This window comes from Scleropages formosus, chromosome 16 (genome assembly GCF_900964775.1).
Source record: "Scleropages formosus chromosome 16, fSclFor1.1, whole genome shotgun sequence".
In the NCBI taxonomy this organism is placed as follows: domain Eukaryota; kingdom Metazoa; phylum Chordata; class Actinopteri; order Osteoglossiformes; family Osteoglossidae; genus Scleropages; species Scleropages formosus.
The window spans coordinates 22,429,084-22,449,855 of record NC_041821.1 but is presented as its reverse complement, the minus strand read 5'-3'; the positions used below and the strand labels follow the sequence as shown (position 1 = coordinate 22,449,855).

The 20,772-nt window shown below is 43.9% G+C and overlaps 2 protein-coding genes across 2 annotated transcripts; one reads left to right on the top strand and one right to left on the bottom strand.

Moving 5' to 3' along the window:
- The first annotated feature begins 13,786 nt into the window (after positions 1-13,786).
- Positions 13,787-15,939, top strand: zp3c (zona pellucida glycoprotein 3c). Its single transcript, XM_018750892.1, has 8 exons — positions 13,787-14,374; positions 14,457-14,569; positions 14,640-14,743; positions 14,836-15,010; positions 15,091-15,217; positions 15,289-15,377; positions 15,456-15,529; positions 15,617-15,939. The coding sequence occupies exons 1-8, from the start codon at positions 13,835-13,837 to the stop codon at positions 15,772-15,774; spliced, it is 1,380 nt and encodes a 459-aa protein (XP_018606408.1). The 5' UTR covers positions 13,787-13,834; the 3' UTR covers positions 15,775-15,939.
- Positions 15,940-16,925: 986 nt separating this feature from the next.
- LOC108933670 (inositol 1,4,5-trisphosphate receptor-interacting protein) lies at positions 16,926-20,328 on the bottom strand. The gene is made up of 2 exons (XM_018750867.1): positions 20,237-20,328; positions 16,926-18,767 (listed from the first exon to the last, which is right to left on the bottom strand). Exon 2 carries the CDS (start codon positions 18,765-18,767, stop codon positions 17,016-17,018), a length of 1,752 nt encoding a protein of 583 aa, XP_018606383.1. The 5' UTR covers positions 20,237-20,328; the 3' UTR covers positions 16,926-17,015.
- Positions 20,329-20,772: the final 444 nt, after the last annotated feature.

Here is a 20,772-nt window from a genome sequence, read left to right as displayed (position 1 = left end):
TATATAAAGTGTGCAGTGCGCAACGTAAACATGGAAGTCATACATGTACATTGAAGACCACCCCAAGGGTAGTACACGGTACAAAACATGGGCAAAAGTGACTGCGGCGATAAAGGGTTACACTTACGGTTAGCTGTTAAAAGCTCTTTTTACCGTCCTCTTGGGCCACATTTTAAAATACAGTTACAGAGAATTATATCCATCCATCCATCTTCCTCCGCTTTTATCCGGGGCCGGGTCGCGGGGGCAGCAGTCCGAGCAGAGTACTCCAGACCTCCCTCTCCCCGCACACCTCCTCCAGTTCCTCTGGGGGAACCCCAAGGCGTTCCCAGGCCAGCCGGGAGACATAGTCTCTCCAACGTGTCCTGGGTCTGCCCCGAGGCCTCCTCCCAGTGGGACAAGCCCGGAGCACCTCCCCAGGGAGGCGTCCAGGAGGCATCCGGAACAGATGCCCGAGCCACCTCAACTGGCTCCTCTCGATGCGGAGGAGCAGCGGCTCTACTCCGAGCTCCTCCCGGGTGACTGAGCTCCTCACCCTATCCATAAGGGTGCGCCCAGCCACTCTGCGGAGGAAACTCATTTCTGCCGCTTGTATCCGCGATCTCATTCTTTCGGTCATGATCCAGAGTTCATGACCATAGGTGAGGGTAGGAACGTAGATCGACCGGTAAATTGAGAGCTTCGCCTTACGACTCAGCTCCCTCTTCACCACAACAGACCGGTACAATGACCGCATTACTGCGGACGCCGCACCGATCCGTCTGTCGACCTGCCGCTCCATTTTTCCCTCACTCGTGAACAAGACCCCAAGATACTTAAACTCCTCCACTTGAGGGAGCAACTCCCCCCTAACCCGGAGGGAGCAATCCACCTTTTTCCGACTGAGAACCATGGCCTCGGATTTGGAGGTGCTGATTCTCATCCCCGCCGCTTCGCACTCGGCTGCAAACCTCCCCAGTGCACGCTGCAAGTCTTGACTTGATGAAGCCAACAGGACCACATCGTCTGCAAAAAGCAGAGACGAGATCTCGCGGCCACCAAAACAGACACCCTCCGTTCCCTGACTGCGCCTAGAAATTCTGTCCATAAAAATAATGAACAGAATCGGTGACAAAGGGCAGCCCTGGCGGAGTCCAACATGCACCGGGAACAGGTCTGACTTACTGCCGGCAATGCGAACCAAGCTCCTGCTCCGGTCATACAGGGAACGAACAGCCCGTAGCAACGAGCCCCGAACCCCATAATCCCGAAGCACCCCCCACAGGATGCCACGAGGGACACGGTCGAATGCCTTCTCCAGGTCCACAAAACACATATGGACTGGTTGGGCAAACTCCCACGAACCCTCCAACACCCTAGTGAGGGTATAGAGCTGGTCCAGTGTTCCACGGCCAGGGCGAAAACCGCATTGCTCCTCCTGAATCCGAGGTTCGACTATCGGTCGGATTCTCCTTTCCAGTACCCTGGCATAGACTTTCCCAGGGAGGCTAAGGAGTGTGATCCCCCTGTAGTTGGAACACAATCTCCGGTCCCCCTTCTTAAAAAGAGGGACCACCACCCCGGTCTGCCAGTCCAGAGGCACCGTTCCCGAACTCCACGCGATGCTGCAGAGGCGTGTCAGCCAAGACAGCCCCACAACATCCAGAGACTTGAGAAACTCGGGGCGGATCTCATCCACCCCCGGAGCCTTGCCACCGAGGAGTTTTTTGACTACCTCAGCAACTTCAGCCAGGGTAATGGACGAGTCCCCCTCCGAGTCCCCAGCCTCAGCTTCCTCTACGGAAGGCGTGTCGGAGGGATTGAGGAGATCCTCAAAGTACTCCTTCCACCGCCCGAGAACATCCTCAGCTGAGGTCAGCAGCGCACCACTTCCACTGTAAACAGTGTTCGTGGAACACCGCTTCCCCCCTCTGAGTCGCCGGACGGTTTGCCAGAATCTCTTTGAGGCCGACCGAAAGTCTTCCTCCATAGCCTCACCGAACTCCTCCCAAGCCCGAGTTTTTGCCGCGGCGACTGCCAGAGCCGCGCTCCGTTTGGCCCGTCGGTACCTGTCAGCTGCTTCAGGAGTTCCATGAGCCAGCCAGGCCCGATAGAACTCCTTCTTCAGCTTGACGGCATCCCTTACTTCCGGTGTCCACCACCGTGTTCGGGGATTGCCGCCGCGACAGGCACCGGAGACCTTATGGCCGCAGCTCCGAACAGCCGCACCGACAATGGAGGAGCGGAACATAGTCCATTCAGACTCAATGTCCCCCGCCTCCCTCGGGACCTGGTTGAAGCTCTGTCGGAGGTGGGAGTTGAAGACCTCTCTGACAGGGGCCTCCGCCAAACGTTCCCAACAGACCCTCACTATGCGTTTGGGCCTGCCAGGTCTGTCCAGCTTTTTCCCCCGCCATCGAATCCAACTCACCACCAGGTGGTGATCAGTTGACAGCTCAGCCCCTCTCTTCACCCGAGTGTCCAAGACATATGGCCGAAGGTCAGAAGAAACGACTACAAAGTCGATCATCGACCTCCGACCTAGGGTGTCCTGGTGCCAAGTGCACTGGTGGACACCCTTATGCATGAACATGGTGTTCGTTATGGATAAACCGCGACTAGCACAGAAATCCAATAACAACTCACCGCTCGGGTTCAGATCAGGGAGGCCGTTCCTCCCAATCACGCCCCTCCAGGTATCACTGTCGCTGCCCACGTGGGCGTTAAAGTCCCCCAGTAGAACGACAGAGTCCCCAGTGGGAGCGCTTTCCAGCACGCCCCCCAGGGACTCTAAAAAGGCCGGGTACTCTACACTGCCGCTAGGCACATAAGCACAAACGACAGTGAGAGACCGTTCCCTGACCCGAAGGCGTAGGGAGATGACCCTCTCATTCACCGGGGTAGACTCCAACACATGGCAGCTGAACTGGTGGTCTATTAATAAGCCCACACCAGCCCGCCGCCTCTCACCTTGGGCAACGCCAGAATAGTGGAGAGTCCACCCTCGATCGAGAAGAGTGGTTCCAGAACCCAAGCTGTGAGTGGAAGTGAGCCCGACTATATCTAGACGGTATCTCTCTACTTCCCGCACCAGCTCAGGCTCCTTCCCCGCCAGTGAGGTGACATTCCAAGTCCCAAAAACCAGAGTTGGCGCCCGAGGTTTGGGTCGGCCGGGCACTCGGCCCCGACCACCGCCCAAATCACAACGCACCGGCCCCTTATGGTTTCTCCGGCAGGTGGTGAGCCCACCGAAGAGCGGCTCCACGTTGTGGCTTCGGGCTGAGCCCGGCCAGGCCCCGTGGGCATAGACCTGGCCACCAGGCGCTCGCATGCGAGCCCCCCCCCCAGGCCTGGCTCCAGGGTGGGGCCCCGGTGACCCCATACCGGGCGGGGTAAACGGACGCCTTGATTTTTTTGTCATAAGGGGTTTTATATACCAAAGATAAATAATACAATAAATAGTGTTTGGGCTAAGATTTCGGAAGGGAAAGAGAAAAATGTACTTAAAAAAATCACTAAGGTGTGGGTGAAATGGCCTAGTCATGAGAATCAGGTGGATTCACACATGTAGAGATCATCCATGGACTTTGCATCATGGATTACTGGAAAGCTTTCTCTGTCTTATATTTTTTCCTTCAAGTACACTCTTCCCGCACCTTAAGAAGGTCATTCTGTCATGAAAAAGCCTTTGTAATGTGTAATTCTCGTAAATTAAAGGCATGATTACCAGTGGTTTCAATGGAAGAATTTTTGATGCATTCCTGAGTCCCATAACTGGCACCCATATATGCTGAAATATGATCAAATCCTATTAAAATTAACCCAGTTATATAAATGCTTATCATACACACACTGTCTGAAGCCGCTTGTCCTGGTCGGGGTCACAGTGAACTGGAGCCTAACCCGGCAACACAGGGTGCAGGGCTGGAGGGGGGAAGGGACACACCCAGGATGGGACGCCAGTCCATTGCAGGGCACCCCAAGCAGGACTCGAACCCCAGACCCGCCAGAGAGTGGGATCCAGCCAAACCTCCCCCCCACCATCATACATACATACATACATCCATATTACATTAGTTATCACACAAAGCAGTTTCTGTTCATTGTTTATTCTATAACACTGTATGCTGTCTACCTGCACTCGCTCAGCTCTGTAGTAGTTATGGATCATGCACTTAACTAATGCTAACAAATAAAACATACATACAGTACATATGATACACAGTGTTTAATGATACGCAGTGTTTATTTATTAGTTCATCATTTACTTCAAAAAAGACATGAGGATAAAGACAAAAAGAAATCAACGGAGGAGGGTGTGGTGGTGCATTGGGTTTGACCGGGGCCTGCTTTAGAGTAGGTCTGGGGTTCAAGTCCTGCTTGGGGTACTTTGTGGTGCCTTGTGGTGGACTGGTATCCTGTCCTGGGTGTATCCCTTCCCCCTATAGTTCAGGTGAAATGGTGATGCTAAACTGCCTGTGGTGTGTGAAAGGGTGAGTCTCTGCCTCAACATCATGTGCTATGTTTTTATCTCCTCAATCTGTTGTTCTCAGTCAACTGTAGAGCCTCCAAATAAGCATAACCCTTCTGTTATACTAATAACTAACTGTAGACATTGAATGTGCAGACACACTGGGGATATTTCCTGCACAGAACTGAAATTGCATGTCACATATTTCTAAACAAGAAGGGTTGATATGGGTGAAGGTGACGACTGAAAAGTATTCTGAAAACATCTACACTGCACCAGGTGGGGGTGGGAAGAAAGCATGAACTTTCTTGCCCATCTCTTGCACCTCTTCCTTAACCATAAATATTCTCTGAGCATTGAGAGACATCATATTGGGGCATAACCAGGACTTGCTGCAAATCTCAGGTGTGTGAATGCTGATGGATCTCCTCACGTGAAGTCAGAAAAAGCGCACTGATGACCCCCTTTGACCGAAATAAAGTATTCCTCTTCCACAGGTGTCCTTCGGTTGCCTCTGGAGCTCCTCTGCTCTAACAAATGTGCTCTTAGGTCTCCAGATTTTAATGTAAAACCCTAGACACTTGGGACCAATAACCACCATGTGGTTTTTCGTATTACATCCTTTTAATCAAAACATCTGGTTTAATAGTTATGTTTGAAAAGGCTGTGGAAGTTAGTAAACAGTATAAATACCATGAAAAGTCAAAAATAATGATCCTGGAGCAACACATTATGTGTGTAAGGTTCTTCTGGAGCCTATTAATGGTAAATAACAAGACTCATGGTGTGTGTATGTGCGTGTGTTCATTGGAGCAAATCATATTGAGAATTCTGTTTGAAGTCTAGTACAGTAGGTTCACTGTACTAGTAACTACACAGTTAAGCAGCAGAGGGAGTAGTAGTTAAGGTCATGTGCTAGGAACTAGAAGAATATTGGTTCAAGGCCACTTGCGGCTAGTCTCCTTGAGCAAGGTACTTACCATGAAATGCTCCAGTAAGAATACCCTGCTTTGTATCAATGTGTCAGCTAAGCAATAAGGTGTTAATAATAGTTGTGTTTTCACATGAGTATTATTTTGTTATGGTTTAAGTTTATTGAAAATAATGCATTAGGTTTATGGATCACTATTCATATGATAAATGTCACTGCGTTCTATAAAAATAAAATAAATAATTATGACTTGAATGACATACCTGAGGAATACTGGAGAAGGCTTAACAACCGATTTGAAGTATTGAACATGGAAGATAAAGTCCCTGAAGAGCTGTGGCGTGACATAAAGAAAGCGATAACAGAGGAAGCCAACAGAACACTCCTAAAGCGAGTCAAAAGGAAGAAACAACCCTGGATATCTGAAGAAGCTAAAAAGATAGCAGAAGAAAGAAGAAAAGCCAAAATATCTGCCGACAGAGGAGAAATTAAACGTCTAAATCGTCTGCTTCAAAGAGAAATAAGAAGGAACAAAGAACAATACTTGAATACAATCTGCCTGCAGATCGAAGCTGAACATATGCGTGGGAAAGCTAGGTTAGCTTTCCAGTGCATCAAGACACTAAGGCAGAAATTTCAGCCAAGAACAAGAATACTTAAAGATGTTGATGGAAAGATATTGAATGAACCTGAGAAAATTAAAGAACGTTGGAAGCGTTACACTGAAAATCTTTACTCTACTGAAGAGTATGAGGAGCATAATGATCAAGACCTAACAGAAGAAGAGCCAGAAATTTTGAAAGAAGGTGATTGCAGCATTCATGCCTTATCAAATAACAAATCTCCTGGAGTGGATCAAATACCGATAGAACTCATTAGAGGATCTGATGGAGCCATTGCTGCATTGACCAAGCTGTGTCAACAAGTTTGGAAAGAAAGAAAGTGGCCAACGGACTGGAAAAGATCTGTTTTTATACCGATTTACAAGAAAGGAGACGCCAAGGAATGCAGCAACTACCGGACAATCGCTCTTATTTCTCATGCTAGTAAGATCTTGCTAAAGATAATCCAGCGGCGCTAGCAGCTATACGTAGACAGAGAGTTGCCAGAAACTCAAGCAGGATTCAGGAAGGGAAGAGGAACAAGAGATATTATTGCTGACATCCAATGGATACTAGAGAAGAGCAAGGAATATTAGAAACCTGTCTACCTTTGCTTCATCGACTACAGCAAGGCTTTTGACTGTGTTGATCATAAAAAACTTTGGTCAGCTCTGTCGCAAGTGGGAATACCGAAACACATTGTTCAGATAATAAGAAATCTCTATGATGGTCAACAAGCTGCAGTTCGAGCAGAATATGGGAACACAAGCTGGTTTTCAGTCCAGAAAGGTGTACGACAGGGCTGCATTTTATCACCATATTTATTCAATCTGTATGCTGAAAGCATATTTTGAAAGGCTACCTCAGAAGAAGATGACATTGGAATACGTATAGGTGGAAGGCTGATAAACAGTCTGAGGTATGCCGATGACACAACATTGCTGAATGAATCAAAGGAAGACATGGAGCGTTTGTTGAAGAAACTCAGGGAAGAAAGTCGAAGGATGGGATTAGAACTGAACATGAAGAAAACCAAGATCATGTCAACTGATAACATTGATAAATTCTAGCTTGATAGAGAAGAAATTGAGATCGTTTCTAGTATGAATCTTTTGGGAGCACTTGTGAACACTGATTCGACCAGCACTCAGGAAATATTATGTTGTTTGGCATTGGGCAAGTCGACCATGAAGTTGCTAGACAGAATCTTCAAAAGAAGGACATCATACTGCAGACAAAGATAAGGGTAGCTCAGACTTTCGTATTCTCAGTTGTCAAGTATGGTTGTGAAAGTTGGACTACCCGTAAACATGACCGAAGAAAAATTGATTCATTTGAAATGTGGTGTTGGAGGAGAATTCTGCGTGTGGCATGGACAGCGAGACGAACCAACAAGTCAATCATGGAGGAAATCAAATCGGAAATGCCACTTGAAGCGCAATTGATGCAGATGTGTTTGTCATATTTTGGTCATTCGGTTCAAAGGGAAAGATCACTGGAGAAGGATGTCATGACTGGAAAGATTGAGGGTACAAGGTGCAGAGGAAGACCACCAATGAGATGGATCGATGCGATTACGATGATGACAGGGCGGACGCTCGGGGATCTCCTCATACTAGCACAAAACCGAGCCCTTTTTAATTCATTGGTCTATCAAGTCACCAAGACTCGAACCCGAGTCGATGGCACATGACATGGCATTCATATCATACATGGTTCCACTATCTTCCTCAGAACTAAGTTTAATCTCCGTGCATAGAAACACCTTCAGACTAATGCAAAGAATGTAAAACTTTAAAAGTTGTACCAGCCTAATGTAATAAAATGTTTTCTGTGGGATTGTTTCTGCTGGAACCTTTTCAAACCCATCCCCATGCAGATGCACAAAAGGTACCCGAGGGGAATTCTTCAACCAATAGGGATGTGCAAAACAAGCTGCTTAACTGCATGCAATCATTTTCATAGAACGCTGTGTGAACACCTTAGCATGTCTTAACCATGTCCTCTTCAAATGGCATCAGTCATTCCCAGGAAAAATGTGAGTGAGCACTGTGTTCTATAGCACAAGCTGATGTTTTTATTGTGTAGATGAAGTGACCCTTTTATACAAAGCTTGGTGTACTTACAGCAGCAGTCCAGGCTGAAGTGTCCCACACAAGGGTCATTCCTGACACTAAAATTTGGATACGATCCGCACTCTGCCTGTGTGGAGTTTGCATGTTCTTCCCTGTGTCTGCGTGGGTTTCCTCCGGGTGCTCTGGTTTCCTCCCACACTCCAAAGACATGCTGTTCAGGTTCACCCATAGTGTGTGAGTGACAGAGAGAGCGTGTGTGTTCCACTGATGTACGGATGAGTGACCTAGTGTAAGTAGTGTATCTAGCAGTGTAAGTCACCTTGGTGAGTAAGGTGTGTGGGCTGGTAACACTGCATAGAGTTCGTTGGAAGTCGCTTTGTAGAAAAGTTTCTGACAAATAAATAAATGTAAATGTAAAACAACAGCCTTAAGTACACAAGCCCGTTCTTCCAAGTAGAACATCACGCTGCCAGCTCTTCAGTGCCGTCTTTACTATTTACAGCTATTGGCTCTCACCTCCTGAATGTCCTGCAGCCAAAAATATTTTTTATGCTCATTTGGCACCAAAGTGTTGCTTCTTAAAGACCGATTTAGGGTGAAGTTAATAACTTTGAGCCAGAAGTAACTCACTACAGTCTATTGCCTACCTTAGTCCCATAAAAAAGAGCAAAAAGTTCATTTTTAATATCTTGGACAAGTCACGTAGGGAATATTTCTGATATATGCTGCAATGTTCATGCCACAACCTAATAAATACAAAAGTATTTGTTTTCATTTTTTAACTCCTGGAGATTCCTTCTATTTCAAGCCATTTGATGAATTAGGTTTTTATTATTTAATCTCTAGATAGCTGGAAAAGGTAATTTTGGCCTAGTTTATTACCTCTAATTTCCAGCTACTTTACAGGTAACCACATTACCACAAAAACATGGTAACAGGGAGGCAGCACAATACAATAAAGATAATAGGTATGAATCACACCTGGTAATTTCTTATGAAAGTCAGTGTAGCATCATCGTTTTTTTTTTCAGTTCTTGGTCACATATAAGCTTTTACAAAGTCAACAGCAAGTAAGCGGATCCAGGAATAACATGGGTAGCGAATAAGGCCTAGGAAGCTATTCAAAGAAGCAACTCTATTTCTTTCGAAGATTTCCAACAATTCCAGCAATAGATTTTATTGCCTTCAAGAGCTCCAAACCAGCAAGTGTCTGTAATGCTGTTGACATGTTGTCTGTAGTAACCTGTTTGTGCAGTGAATAACCTCAATTCTGCCCTTTCTAGTGTCTGTCAAAGTTGGCAGCCTGGGGTACAAATATTTTTACGACGAGCAGTGAAAAAAATCTGAAAAATAACCTGTAAATGGACAGAACACAGCTGCTTGATATTTTCCTGCTCAACAAGTGTACTAAAGCAGGGTCCCGACTGGAACTTGAACATGTATCAACATATCACACATCTTTGATTGCTGTCATAGGGACGGCACGGTGGTTTGTATGTTCTCCCTGTGTCTGTGTGGGTTTCCTCCGGGTGCTCTGGTTTCCTCCCACGCTCCGACATGCTGTTCAAGTTCACCCATAATGCGCGAGTTCCACTGATGTACGGATGAGTGAGCCATTGTAAGTAGTGTGTTTAGTAGTGTAAGTCACCTTGGTGAATAAGGTGTGTGGGCTGATAACACTACATAGTATCCATTGTAAGCTGCTTTGGAGAAAAGTGTCTGCTGAGTACATAAATGTAAACTAGCTGCTTGCTCATTCATTCACACCATACAGATCTCACCAGACTCCAGTGGTGATGAGCGGAAGCTGGAAATTTGAATTCAGCTACCAGGGTACATAGCACTGACCAGGGATTGTATCAGTCAAACCATCCATGGTAAATTAAAGTGAAAACATACACTGTATATACAGTATAAAAGTAGCATCATTCAAACGAGCTGAATAGTGTGTGAGGGTTTAGAAATAAATTCTTTTATTCTTTATTACGACAATGTCTTTTTTAAAGGTCGTTTTCAGTGGAATGCTTGTAACAATCATAAGATCACAGCTTATCTTCAGCAACATGTTTAAATGTAATATCGGTGCAGTGAGAAGCTGCTTTGTGCATGAAAGATGTAGTTTGCAATCGCGCACTGTACGTGCACGAGGAGAGCCTCAAGATCTCAGATATCAGTCCTGCTCACAATAAACCTACACTTTCCAGTCATAATAAACTAATCCTGCAGGTTCAGCTATGAAATGGCTTAGAGTTTTGTGTTTCTTTTGAGTGTTTTCATAATTGTTAAATTATTTAAAAATTATTACATCAAATTATTAAAATTATTATAACTTTATTAATACACACACATTTTCAGAACCGCTTGTCCCATACGGGGTCACGGGGAACCGGAGCCTACCCGGCAACACAGGGCGTAAGGCCGGAGGGGGAGGGGACACACCCAGGACGGGACGCCAGTCCGTCGCAAGGCACCCCAAGCGGGACTCGAACCCCAGACCCACCGAAGAGGAGGACTGCGGTCCAACCCACTGCGCCACCGCACCCCCAACTTTATTAATATATAAAAATAAATATAGAGTTATATTTATTATTTTAAATGTGTATAATATAGTGGGGGGTGCAGTGGCGCAATGGGTTTGGCCAGGGCCATTCATGGCTCTATGCTACATTGGGACAAACAGTTTCAGAAAATGTGTGTACATTTATATATTATACACACACACACACACACACACAAGCAGTTTCAGACAGTGTGTGTATAACATATAAATATACATACACACACACACACACACTTTCTGAAACCGCTTGACCGGAGCCTAACCCAGCAACACAGGGCGCAAGGCTGGAGGGAGAGGGGACGCACCCAGGACGAGATGCCAGTCCATCACAAGTTACTCCAAGCGGGACTCGAACCCCAGACCCACCAGAGAGCAGGCACAGGCCAAACCTACTGTGCCATCGCACCCCCCACTATATAAATAGATTATTTAATAAATAAAACATTATTAAATAAAATTAATTGAATTAATTATTGTTTAATTGTTTTAATGAAAACACTTTCATAAGTCTTTCCACAAGTGTTTTCATTAGAAAATGTCAAAAAAAAAAAAAAAAATCTGATATTACATACAGAAATTGTAATGATGGTGCATGAATTTACCGATTGCATTTTTCTGGTGCACATATTAAAACCACTAATTCTTCAAGAACAACATGATGAAATACTGAACTGTATGAGTCATTACTGCAAAGGGTTTAATGCTATGAAATTACAGTATCAGCAATACTTAGTGGTTATATCACATCGTTTATACTATAAAGTCACAAGTAGTGATTCACCTGCTCTACCAGCAGTCATGCATGGTCACAACTGGCTAACCATTCCTTCGTGTTTCTCCTTCATTTTCGATTACAAGAACAGAGTCTACTTGAAAATGCCCTCATCACAAATACCTGATATTTATGACTGTCAATAAACACAGTCCCCAGAAATTAATCAGGGTTAAGGAAGTCATTCGCCTTCCCATGTGAATCATTAGGAATAAATCTTAGCTGAAGGAGCCATTGCTCACACCGTCCTCCTCCACGAAACAGTCACACTCCCCCAGGTGATCCAGTCGGCACGATTTGGTCTCTGTTACTTGGCGAGACTGATACTCTGTTCACTGACTGTAGTCAAATACTGTAACTCACATGGCTCCACAAAGTCAGGAAATTATCCAAAAAGACACACTCAGAAAATCGGATACCGCAATGATTATGCGTTTACTCATTTAGCTGACAGTTTTCTCCAAAGCGACTTACAATGTTAAGTTATTCATAGTTATTTACCCATTTATACAGCTGGGTAATATTACTGGAAAGATCTTGGGATAAGTACCTTATTCGTAGGTACTTCCAGCAGAGAGGAGATCTGAACCAACAACCTGCGGGTCCAAACGCAGCAGCTCTAACCCCTACCCTAGGTTTAAAGAGTGCCCTGGGTTATAGACTCAGTAAGACCCACACATCAGTCTGACATGACCTAGGAATAACGGCAACAGTGGTTAAAGCCAACATCTTATGATCAGAAGGTCATGGGTTTCAATTCCTGCTCACCCTCATGTAGCTTGGTAAAGTTTTACTTGTGTAGAGACCTGACAAAGTCAAGAACAACCCGGAATATCTTGCATGTAACACACTCTCTGTTACACTTATGCCGTGTGTATCATCACCCTTATAACACTTTGACATTCAGAGGGCTACAGAAATGGGTTCTTTCAAAGTATAGAAAACAGAGCAGATCTGTCAATGAAACAAGTTTTTTTTTTTTTTTTCCTCTGTAACACATTTTACAATTCTGATCGCCTTTTAGCAGTGAGTAGCAAGGTTAAGAAACAGTAGAATTTGTCTGTACTCCAGTGCTGTACTGTATTTCCCAGGTTTGCTGCAGCTCCAACCCCAGATGTGTCCCTTTCTCATGGACGCCACCTACTGTACATCTGTACAAGTACAAATTCATTTTTTTAACTGTAAAAATCTTCCTCAAATCCATTTTTTTTTACTGTAAAAAGGATCCTCAAATCTCATTACAGGACATTATCTTTCTAAATATACATATTACTGCGATTGCAGCACAGCAGATCTAATAACAAAACTGCTTATCCTGAAGTGTGTCGGCAGATTTGCGCCCTACATTTTGCGCAAACTCTTCTTCACTTTGGGGCTTCACTGAAACAACTGAATACCTGATTAAGTCATTCATGTTTATTTTCAATATGAGGTTGCGAGTTGTTGCTATGAGGAGTTTGAGATCCCAGTTATACACTGATAACATATAATAGAAAACACATGGAACATTGTTCTGTGCAACAGGCTCTTAAATCAGTTCACCTCAGTACAGTGTTAAATGAATTTCACGCTAAAGAACCATTTAAGAAACAGGCTGAGTTATATCCAAAATAACTATTATTCATCAGTTAGAAGTTAACAACTCAAATTTTTTCTTGAAATGTGTACAGATTACTTAGAGCTCTGGTTTTCATCCCTGATCCCCATGACCACCTCTGTTTGCTCCTCTGTCCTCAAACTGATCTTTTCATTAATTGACAAAGGACTGGAAACTGCTGATTGACCCTAATGAGTTCTCGACCCTTGTACTGCCAAAGAAAATGGGAAATCGGCTCAACGAGCATGTTAGCGGGTCAGCTTGAGACAATTCACAATTTTTGCCATTTTTTTTTCATAACAATAAGGAAATAAAGCTAAACACAAAATAATATGGCACAAGAACCTAGAGAACAACTTTCATTATCGTTTAAATAACCCAAACCCTTATGGAGCTTAAGGTTGCTCGCTAATTAAGAGGAGACCTGTTTCCAAAGTCATAAAAGATTTATTTCACATTTATTTATAGTTTCATAGAATAAACTTTTAAGAAACAGGTTGCAAGGCTAATTGGGTTATTTAAGATATTGCATTTTTATATTAAACTGCATTGCTTCCTTTGTGCTTCTCAATCAGCTGGTGAACAGTGCTAGAATTACTTCTCGATAGAAGAAATATGGTAAATCGTAGTGAGTGAAGGTGCCAAAGGCATTATAACAAAAGGTCGCAAGACATCAACCGGACCCTATTTAGTTTTCACTTGATTAATTGATGCCGTTACCTGGTGTTTGTCATTATAATCAGCTCCACAAGTATAAGCACTTCTAGTTGGTGACATATCTCTAGGTTTGTAGCCCACAGAAGTAGCTGTGCATGGAAACGGAAGTGATGCCTTTACAGTGCACAAAATGAAGATGCGTCTTTTGCTCGTTGTTGTCTTGGCGGAGTGGTTTTATGCGTGCGCGGGGGGTTCGTTTCCCTTTGACGGTGATGCCTTTGGTGAGGATCGCATCTGGAGAAGCTCCCAGAACATGCAGCTCAGCGTCGAACCCATCGTCACAGACATCCCCGACGTTCTTATGGATGGTCCTGAACGTAAAGGGACTCTGCCGCCGCCCCTGAGCCTCCCGGCCTACCGGTGGGTCCCAGCTTCTTCGGTAAATAAGAGACTGTTTGCCCCTGAGCGCGGGAGCCGGCCTGTGTCGCCGGCAATGAGGGCGCTGCTCCTCCCTTCCCCCGTACCACTGGCGACGGTAACGGCAGGGGTGCCGCAACCTGTTGAGCTGTTGTGCCACCTTGATCAGATGTCTGTGAGGGTCAGGAGGGAACTGTTTGGGACAGAAGATGCAAAGCAGAGCCTCTTTCTAGGCACATGTCCTGTCAGCGGAGTCAGCGCCGCATTTTACTATTTCTTCTATGACCTCCGAAGCTGTGGGGTGAAAATGAAGGTAAAGCTGTTTGAGTTCTTGTTGTTTAGAGCTTCAGCATCTGTTAGGTGTCCTGACCTCTATCTTTATTTTAACCCTTCAGTCCCTCCCTGACAGCGTGGTGTATTACAACAGCCTTCGTTACACCCCTCCGTCTGCTGGGCCAGTTGTACGAAGGGCGTCGTTTACGATTCCGGTCGAGTGCCGATTCCATAGGTGAGGAATTGCCACTCTGCGTGCTGGGCTCTGACATTGGTGAAACTGAGCATGTGCTGTCTCCTCCCAGATATTACAACTCCTACAAGGTTGGTTTCCAGCCATGTCCTAGAGGAGGCACCTTCTTCAAAGGCCTTAGAATGATGTCTGGCATGTCCCTCACTGCAATGGATGGTAATTCTACTTAGTAATCATTTCTTTTTGGGAGTCTCAACACAATGAGTCATGTCACTTTTTTTTTTTTTTTTTTTTTTTTTTCTTCTAAGGTCACTGGAAAAGGCTTAATTCAGAGGACAGATACATACTTGGAGGGCCAATGCACTTTGAGGTTAAAATTCCCTCCAAGTCTGGAAATGAAAGGGTCTATGTCAACAAGTGTTACATCACTGCATCTCGGCAACCAAATGCTGCAATGCAGTACACTGTAATCAACAATTTTGGGTATGGTTTTTTCCCCCCTTCACCTATCTCTCCCCCATTACTGTTACCTTCATTGTCATCATGTACATCTTTCAACTTAGCTGTATGGTGGACAGCATCAAGACCCCTCTGTCCAGGTTTGTCCCACATTCAAAGAAGAATGTGCTGAGGTTCACAATTGGATCTTTCCTCTTCGCGGAAATGCTCACTAAGCCAATGACGCCAAAAGTAAGTCTTGTTTGTGAAGTGCATTTATAATTTTTAAGTAATGTTAATGAAACATGAGCTCTCCATTCTAGACCCTTTTCCTGCACTGTGAGATCACTGTTGGGAGACCAAGAGCAACTCCAACTGCCAAATCCTGTACCTACAACATGACATCTGAAGTGTAAGCTGACTTGCATAGTGCTGGATCAGGATCAGGTGGACTCTGTCCCACATGGATTTTGTTTTTTCTTTCATCAAGGTGGCAGGAGCTGTTTGGCAACAATAAAGCCTGTGTGTGCTGTGCCTCCAGATGTCCTGTTCCCAGGAATCTAGGTGAGCAAAGGAAAGGCCATTCAAGCTAGAGGCACCTCTGTTGTGATGCCCCTTCACTAATATGCATTTTAAATCTTGTCTCTACAGGTGTTAGGAAAATGATTAGCAGTCCTCCTTTACCAGTGGAATATGACAAATGGAGCATGCCAGCTGTGGCTCAGAGTGATCACGAATTTACAACCACCTACAAATCCATTCGTCCAACTCATACAGTATTCGAACATGTCTGGGACTTCAGTGAGTGATGGTCCTGACACCAGTGTAGCTCAGCGTCAAGATCTATTGACTTAGTTTGGGAACAGAAAGTCACAGCTTAAAGTTGTTGGGTTAAACATGAATGTTTCCTTGTTCAAACTTTTGGGATATCCCAAAATGGTCAAGCAGAATTTGACATTAAAGTTATTTTTAACAAACTCAAATATCAGTCTGTTCTTGTCTGTCTATAACTTAACAGACAATGCTTAGAATCTGCTGATATCACAAACTTATTGCCCTCCATGCTGTCTGTAGGTCATAAGAGGTGATTATTTTGCATCAACTGTCCCTAAAATAAGTATATTACTGACAAATTTTTTCACCAAGCTTACATAATGTGTATTTCAGGTACAAGACATGGTACTTTTTTATTAAAATATTCCATAAGTATACACAAAATGTGTTGTATTTATGCTATATATATATATCCAAACATTGTCTTTTCTCCCAAATCAATGGATACTGACACAATCATCATTTAATTACAAATAGACTGGCAGGGTGCAGCCTTACAGTGCTCTGAAATTGATCCAGGAAGCAGAGGGGATGAGGTGGTGTGCACTGCTGTTCCACTCCATCACAAGACAGTCATAGACACACAAAGATAAATGAATCAACAATTCACCAGAAAAAATGTCTTCAGGATGTGAGGGTAAACCAGAGCACCCTGAAAAAAGCAGGCAAAGGGGGGAAATTATACAAACTTGACATAGACTGAGCCTGATTCAAATGTGCAGGCCAGGAGCTGAGAGGCACTGAAACTATTGCACCACTCTGCTGCCTGTGCATTTAACCCACTTTTTTTCTAATGGAGGAAAAAAAATCAAATTGCTTCAAATACTTAATTTGCAAAGCATATTTGTTACATAATGGCAACCCCTTTAAATGCATGATACTTTAGCACTGGTTTTTTTTTTTAAAAAAAAAAAAAAATGGCACATTCAGGCTCCAAGAATTATGTAAATAAAGGTTCCTGCAGACCACTGTATATGGAGGTTGCCTTTAATCCATTGCACTTAAACCCTCATTTCAGCTAATTTTATCTGCAGAATTTATAATTGAGTGCTGTCAGTATTGAAACTGGTAGTTTTACACCTGTGGAAAACTTTGCAAATAACCAGACCATAAGGAAAAGGCACTCCTTGTGTGTATGTATATATATACACACACACACACACACACGTGTGTGTAATTAATATGCTCAGTACAAGAAATACTTGTTTCACCTGGATCAGAAAGTTGTCTGTACATTTCCATTTCCCAAAGGTATAGTATACTCCTGTATTAGCACAGGGACATTCCTGAGTAATTCCTGAAATTGCTCTACAGTTCTGGAATAACACTGTCTCTGCGAAGCAAATGGAGAGAATAGATTGACAGGCTTGGCCGTGCAGAATATCGCTGGAATCCCAACCTCTTGTGGGACATGAGAATTCCCAATTAAAATGTGGTCCAGTTTTTTCTCCTTCAAGCTCTTCTCCAGGAAGCCCAGAACATCACACAGCCTGTCCTTCAGGTGTTCCACACCCCAGTCTGAGCACTTCTTACTCAAGAGAACATGTAGAAGTGCAGTCTTAAAGTGATACATAGACAGAGCGCTTTTACCTGTGAGTAAAATCTGTTTCTTATGCAGGAATGAGAGAGTCTGAAGGCAATGGATGTGGCAGGAATCAGGTGGAAGATTTTTAGCTAAATATCTGAGCAGACGTTTCTCATAAACTGCAAACGAAAGACACCAGTCAATACTACATGAATTTTCTTCCACCGAACTGTTGGTGGGGAAGTGTGAGATGAAGTAGGTGTCCGTATCTTCATACTTAACAACTGGAGTGATGTTGAAGGCAACTGTGATCCCTGATCTGAATCTCACTTTTAAATGCCATGGAGAGTCATGGTTGGGGAACTGAAGATCAAAATCGTACTTGTGGGAAATTGTTTCCCATGCTTTTGTGGAAGACATCTGAAACCACTTCAGGACATAGTCTTTGGACAAATATGATGAGTTTTTTTCACATAAAAGGTAATCAAAAGCATCAACAGAACTTGGGGTCTCATTACTGTCATGCAATAAGCAAATCAAGTCTTCACCAAGGTCAGCTGCATCACAGGGGCATCCAGCCTCACTTCGGCTCACCTTCTCTACCTTTATTCTACCACATCCTTGCAAATCAGGGGCAACATCACTGGTGTGGCTGCACCACAGCTGGAATTTGAATTTGTAAGGCTCTGGGGGAGTAAATGGAATGATCAGATCACAAGTCAGAGGCTTGCTTGATCTCCAGAGTTCATACATGCTCCCCACACCTATAGGCTCCTGTTCGATGTTAGCCACTGTGTCGCAAACACTCCTCAAAGCTTTCAAAAGATCATCAGCAAAGCCCTCCACAAAATCCCGTACCTTCAAGGCCTCCCGGCTTGAGCCATAGATGTTTCTCTCATAAAACCTCCTAAGGAGCCCTGTATTAAGAATGATTGTGCTCACAGAAATATTTCCAGAAGCAAAGAGATCCTCATCTTTGGGCATTCTATCCCATCTACCTGATTGTTTTACATTCTGCCAGAGAACTTTAATGCCATGTAGGATGACAAGAATGAGAACCTCCCAAATATACCAACTGATACTGTCCTCCACCTGTGCTTCCTGTTTTCCTTTTAATGCAGAGGTTTCCTTCATGTCCCTCTGGGAATCCTTGGGTTGCTCCTGAATTAATGGAGAGACTTCATGGTCTATCTGCAAAGAACTATAGTTCAACATCTCAGGAGATTCTTCCTGGTTTAATGGCGCTACATCCTGGTTAACCTGAGAAGCATCACAGTCCAGGAGCGATGACCTCTGGTCAACCATTAAGTGCTCCTCCAGGTCCTTCATGTTGGTGAGAATTTCATCATCAGATTCTGAAATAGTTGTATTGTCCCTTAGGAGGAGAGGGTTGAAAATTGCTGCTGCCACCATCATATAAACCCTTAAAACGGTGATCTGCATCTGTTAGTAGACAAATGAATATGAAAGTATGGTTAGGGACAGTACATATTTTAGCACTTTCATATTTTAGCACCATAAATCTAACTTGATTCAGCTCTGCAACGAAAAGTCTCATGTTTGGTATTTTTGAACGGATTAATGTGTCCAAGTAACTTTTTGTGATGAAATTTAAAAAAAAAAAAAAAAAAAAATCTGCAAAAGCAAAGTTGTTAAAATATGGTACAAGGCGATTTAACTCAGAGAAGGTATGGCTTATGGGTAGGTCTTTTGTTCAATATTACCGCTCTGTTGTCAATCACAAACCAGCTTTGTGAGGATAATAAAAGAGTAGCAAAAGAGTTGACTAAATGTGGTCGTCTGTGTTTTCTCAGAACTGCCATGTGAATTTAAAATACAGTGCAAAACGCTTTCACAACTGAGTGAGCTTTCAACAAGCTTTCAAATATTTCTTTGCACCTATGTTAAAATAGATTGTTGGTCTTTAGTGATGCATCTTAAAATTAAAACGTTAAAATGATCGAGGCCTGGCCTGTCTATGTACAGAAGACAAAAGCATGGCACACCTTTTTTTTTAATCATGTCCCACCACTGACTGAGCACAACACAAAGAAAAACACCCCACACAGTATTGAACAGACATAATGGTTCCCAACTTTAAGTAGAATAAGCTACCACACAACAACCTGAAAATTACAAAGCTCAGAGAGGTATCACTAACTTGCTAAAAACTGGTGTCGTAGTTAATATTAATTACTAATTATGCTCGAAATTGCGTCAGTATCTTCCGCATTCATTTTTTAGTAACTGTCGAACACACAAGTGGATAGAAATGGTTCACAAATGTAACCGAGCAAAATATAACGTATATTGTTGTTAAAATGTTATTAAATGACGTGTTGTGTAAAGTGTACTGAAATAACATTACAGCAGCACGAGCAGGATTTGTATAAGAACTCAGAACTTCCGGGAAGCGCGAGACCCCACGAGACCCGTCTTCCTACCTGAACCTGAAGATGCCTGTTTGAATTCGCTTATTGAATCCACTAACAAAATATGTGTTTACCGTTCACGTTCCCGTGGCTCAGAAGTATAATAAACACTGCGCTGAAATGTAAGAAGCATGTCATAACATAGCGTACACGGTGGCATGATTCATTCGTTAACTTCTGCGGCGTGCAGCACCACGTATGAAAAGAATAACTGATCAGAAATCACAAATTTGACTCGGTGCATCTCTTAGCCCCTGAGGTCCTGCTCTTGGCAGCCTGTCACTTTTCGCGGCGTTTCCACTTGACGCGGGAGAGCTGCGCGTGGCGCCATTGCAGGGGCTGCAGCGCGAGCTAGCCGCGTGAAGCACCTCACGAACACATCGCAACCGCCTCAACTACGAGTGACAAAAATCCTCAGCTGTTCGCTTCAATGATACACTTACGTCACAAGATGCAGTTTTAAAAATTATATTTACTGACCTTCAGATGGGGCTTGGTAACTGTAACGACGGGATGTGTAACTTTTACTGTTATTTGAGGCAAATAGCGGAAAGAGGCGCAGCAGGGCGCCCTTCCTATTTCGGTGTGTGACTGGTTCCACTCAGGAAACGAGTAAGAGGAACGCTCTCCTCTCCTGCAAAGAACAACTTTCTGTAAAACACACCTTTATTTCCCTGCGGTAATCTTTTAAAAGACAACCACCATATGAGCAGTGTTCAATTGTGCCAGGTCTGGAGCCTCCGTTATTCTCACCTGGTAAATATTATCACCATCATGATAATGTTACTATGGTAGGAAACGGCATGTAGGTAAATGGAAGGGAAAATGGGTGAAAAAAAGTTTACTGGACCTCAAGTCACTCACAGCCGTGGCTAGGAAGGTAAAGCAACTTACCATAGTACAGCTTGCAAAACCATGGTGGTACCATACTGTTACCTGTGGTAACATACTGCTGTTCTGACTTCCACACTTTATTTACCTTCACCTCATATTGTTTATCTATAAATTCTGAATAT